Source organism: Nanorana parkeri, unplaced genomic scaffold (assembly GCF_000935625.1).
Source record: "Nanorana parkeri isolate BGI_ZX_2015 unplaced genomic scaffold, ASM93562v1 scaffold189, whole genome shotgun sequence".
NCBI lineage: Eukaryota > Metazoa > Chordata > Amphibia > Anura > Dicroglossidae > Nanorana > Nanorana parkeri.
Window position 1 is genome coordinate 445,325 of NW_017306457.1, and position 4,774 is coordinate 450,098.

At 42.4% G+C, this 4,774-nt stretch overlaps 1 protein-coding gene across 1 annotated transcript in view; it reads right to left on the reverse strand.

The window, feature by feature from the left end:
* Nucleotides 1–4,774, reverse strand: part of CACNA2D3 (calcium voltage-gated channel auxiliary subunit alpha2delta 3) — a 786,579-nt gene that overhangs the window by 65,786 nt on the left and 716,019 nt on the right. The window contains 1 exon segment of the mRNA XM_018555257.1: nucleotides 3,718–3,780. Within this exon segment, the coding sequence (XP_018410759.1) occupies nucleotides 3,718–3,780 (63 nt within the window).

Genomic DNA, 4,774 nt, shown 5'->3' on the forward strand with positions numbered 1-4,774 from the left:
CAAGCCCAACTCCTGAAAAACAACCCCACACCATAATCCCCCCTCCACCAAACTTTACACTTGGCGCAATGCAGTCAGGCAAGTACCGTTCTCCTGGCAACCACCAAACCCAGACATGTCCATCGGATTGCTAGAGAAGCGTGATTCGTCACTCCAGAGAGCATGTCTCCACTTCTCTAGAGTCCAGTGGCGGCATGCTTTACACCACTGCATCCGACGCTTTGCATTGCACATGGTGATGTAAGGCTTGGATGCAGCTGCTCGGCCATGGAAAACCATTCCATGAAGCTCTCTATGCACTGCTGTTGTGCCATTCTGAAGGCCATATGAAGTTTGGAGGTCTGTAGCTATTGACTCTGCAGGCAGTTGGTGACTTCTGCGCACTGTCCGCTTCAGCATGTGCTTACCCCGCTCTGTCATTTTACGTGGACTACCACTTCGTGGCTGAGTTGCTGTTGTTCCCAGTTGCTACTAGACATGTGCACTGCCAAAAAATTTGTTTTGTTTTGTTTCGTTTTAAATTCGGATTTGTGTTATTTCGTTTTTCGGGATTCGGGTGTGAAAGTCAATTCGGATTCGGAATTCGGATTCGGATGAAATTCGGTAGCGGTAGGTCGAACGTTCGTTTCGTTTTCTGTTCTTATTCGTTTCTTATTTGCTTCGTTCGTTCGTTCGTGACATTTGAGGGGAAAAAATATTTTTCTCCTTCTCTAATGTCACTTTGCTCCAACGAACGAAACGAATAAGAACCGAATAAGAACCGAATAAGAAACGAATAAGAAACTAAAACGAAACGAACGTTCGAACTACTGCTACCGCATTTCGGAAATGGAAATTCGGATTCGTTTGCATTCGTTATGTCTGTAATTCGGAATTCGGATACATCCGAATGTCTGAATTTCCGAAAATTCGTCCGAATTTCGATTCGGAACGAAACGAATCGCATATGTCTAGTTGCTTCCACTTTGTTAAAATACCACTAACAGGGGACCGTGGAATATTTAGTAGCAAGGAACTTTCACGGAACATCTGAATCCAATGATTTGGAGGGGTGTCCCAATACTTTTGGCAATGTAGTGTATATTTAGTGAGTGGAGAAACATACAGCAATATAAACCTGACAGAGGTACAAGCCCCTCACCATTATCCAAAATAAAAATAAACAGTTTGGGTTTATATGCACTATCATTCTCTTTTGCTCTTATATTTCCTTATTTATTTATTTTTCAATTACATGCAGACCAAGCTGACTAAACAAAAAAAAAAATATGACAATGGTTGTCCCAACTCTAAAACTTGCAGGGTGCTATCAATATTCAGCATTTATTCAGATTGTTTATATCTGTCGTTGCCAGTGCTCAAACACTCCTGAATACTATAATTACTTGCATTACCTACATATAGCTTTGAAAATACAATCTGTTGTATTCCCGTATTATCAGATAACAAGATGATACAGGAACCTCTGATGTCAAAAGGGGGTGGATGGGCTTCTGCATTTTGACAATGCCTGGACATGAAACTCAAGTACTGAGCAGGAAGGCTAAGATTCCTGTAGAATGATAAGAGGTGAAATGGCACTTTGGTTTTGACAAAAGAGAGTCATCTGCTGAGAGTAAAGCTGGCCATACACTGGCTGGGCTGGACAAGAAAAAACACTAGGTTCGCCGACCACGCTGAACAGCGTAGACAGGTGAATTCTCACCATTGGGCTATGGCCACTCTCAGAATACCGAAACAGTGACTGCTGACTGTTTGGCCAAAATTTTTCAGACCAGCTCTTTTGAAAAAGAGTTGACTGAAAAATCGACTTTTGTCAAACGGAGAGGTGCCGACATAGCCACATTGATGGGGAGGGGGGGTTGGCGGCGCGGGGGGGGGGCGCATTGTGGAACCTGGCCTTGGGGCGGCAGGGGGAGTAAATCCGGCCCTGCACACACTGCTCACATTCAGACCAAGTACTATAAGTAGGACTTGGCAAAAATTCAAGCACTATATGGCCAGCTTAAAGGAGAATTATAGGGAGAGTAAAATACACTCACCCCCTTATTTAGAGCGACATGTGACACTGAAGCTGTCACATGTCGGCTCTATTGATTGGGAACTGAGCGATCACATACCGCTGATGGCTCAGTTCCAGATCTTCTCCCTGCAGGAAGCGGTGACTGTTAGTTACCGCACCCCACAGGAATTCCCCCCTCCGCTCTCTCTATTCCCTCAGCGCTGACTGGAGGGATGAACAGGAGAGGGGCAGGCACAGCTGGCTCGGCCTGTAGGCTGAGCCAGCTGTCAATCAGGCAGCGGGGTGGATCCTGACAATATTGTGGGGATCTGTTGTGGCTCTAGCGCAGCTCTCTGCTGTTAGCATATGGTGGGCAACAGTTTTGGGTCACATGAGGAAATTATTATATGTTACCCTAAAGAGAAATATGGCAAAAAAAGGTTGGGCCATAGTTCTCTTTTAAGTTGGCCACCTTTAGTAATGCACATATTTTGTTAGTACATCAATTAATGGTTAATACAAGTGCATGCTAAGCCGCTGTTTAATCCAGGCCCCTGAACCATATAATTATTACTACAGTGGATTATAAGGGAGTAAATGGTCACAGCCCTGATGATCTGGAACAATGCTGCTAAACCACGAGATTGCTTTCTCTGCATTTATTTTAATTACCGGTATCCCTTGTTAATGTCAATACAGAATGATGCTGTACAATGCAATGAGCAAACTGCTGACCCATAATCAGTCGGATCAGACCAGTACAGGATGGATTCTGACTGGTTGCTATGTGTGATGCATTTTGCACTTAGTGATTTGGTCCTTGTAGTTTTTTACTGAATGAACCTGGCAATGTGAACAAAGAGGTAACAGAGGTAAAAGCGGCACTTTATACTTTTAATAGGCAATGTTTTGGTGTACTGTATGCAAGAAATACTTTGGCAGCTTGTGTGTCTATGCTGTTTGTCTGTTTTTATGGTGGCAGTGCTAGTGAGTGCTACCTTTGTGGTACCGAGCAGAATAGCAAGTCAATGAAAAGAGTTTAAAAAAAAAGTTTAAAACATATTTTTAAAAATGTAAATAAATATTTAATTTAAAAAAGAAAGCTTTTTAAAAAAGAAAAAAATAATAATTGGGTGGAGCTAGCAGTGATAGCTAGCTGAGCCCAACTGTTTCCTATTGGTCAGCACCTTCTAGAGTCTTCTAGCAGGTGCCGGCCAATGAATAACAACTGGGAGGAGGCGGCCGTGACGTCAGGGCCGGCTCTGCCCAGTTGTTATTGTTTAATGATAGATCAACATCCCAGGTGATTTGGGGACACTGATCTGTCATTACAACTGGGCGGAGCCAGCCGTGAGATCACACCTGGCTTCACTCAGCTGTCATTTGCGGGGCTTACGGCTGGCCTTCGGCAGGGCGTTTGCCCCGCTTCGGGTGTCACTTTGCTCAGTCGAGCCGAAGCATATGCCTTTGGCTCGGTTGAGCCGCTCGGCCGCCATTCGGCTGCTGTACGGGTTATAGTGAATAGCCCATACAGCAGCCCTTCAGTTCGACTGAACCAAAGGCCTCCGGCTGGATCCTTCGGCCCTTTTAGGGGTACAGACATTTGAATAATTATCTTCAACCTGCTACACTCCTGCCTATGCAGCTTTTTCCAAATCTTGATTCAATGTCACAATCCAATCCAATTTCAAGTTACTATGAATTAAATATCTTACCTGTTTATAATCTTCAGACACCAAGATGAAGCCATTATTGTCAATGAGATAACAGTTCAGTTCCTATAAAAGATATCATACAAATAGTATTTAGATTCCTGATTTATTAATAATTAAAATAACTGCACATGCACAGTACACAGAAATGGCATCTTAGCAAAATGACTGAAAACAACTTAGTTATTATGTATATACTATTGCTGCAGTCTTACTTTATTTGACTTATTCTAGGAGAGTGCTAAAAACAAAATTGCAGTACCCATGAGAACCAATCAGAGTCCCCATACACTAGTACTGAATGTTTACTATAGGTAACCGCACTTTGCACTTATTGCTTTGATTCTTGCACTTGAATTCAATAAGGGCAAAAGTGGGATGCTAAGACTTTTAATTAATCTTAACAAGTACTATTCAGTGATAACAATTATACTGTAAGTAGGCTGTCATTGCTAAAACTACTTCTACAAAGACTAGTTTGCTGCCATTCATGCTGATCTAATAGGTTTACAGAATGGGAGATCAGCTATGGCACCCTTCAACATGAATTATACTTCCAAATTCCAGATACAGCACCACCTGCTGGTAAATCTAATATGAAGGCATCTATAGTTAAAACATTCTACAGTCAGAGATTGACAACAACTATGTATTCAAGCTAAGGATAAGGACAATGGGTGAAAAGGTGTAGTTGTTACCCAAAGTGACTTTGATTTGTATTTCCATCTTTATAAAAGCATCAGCATGAGGCACTGCATGCAACCGAGAGGAATAAGGCACTGCGTGGGTGTAATGCATTAGTATGAGGCACTGCATGCAACAGAGAGGAATAGGGTACTGCATGTAATACAGATAAATGAGGCACTGTATGTAATAATAAGCTATGGGACACTGTGTGTAATATAAATAAGTTAGTCCTGAGTGGCTACAAAAATGTTGAGACAAGATGGAGGAGGTTTGGCTTTAACACAGTGAAACAGAAAAAAGGTTTAGACCAAACATATGGCAGTGCCAGTGCAAAATAAGAGGTGCTGGTGATGCAGGGTATGTATTATATATA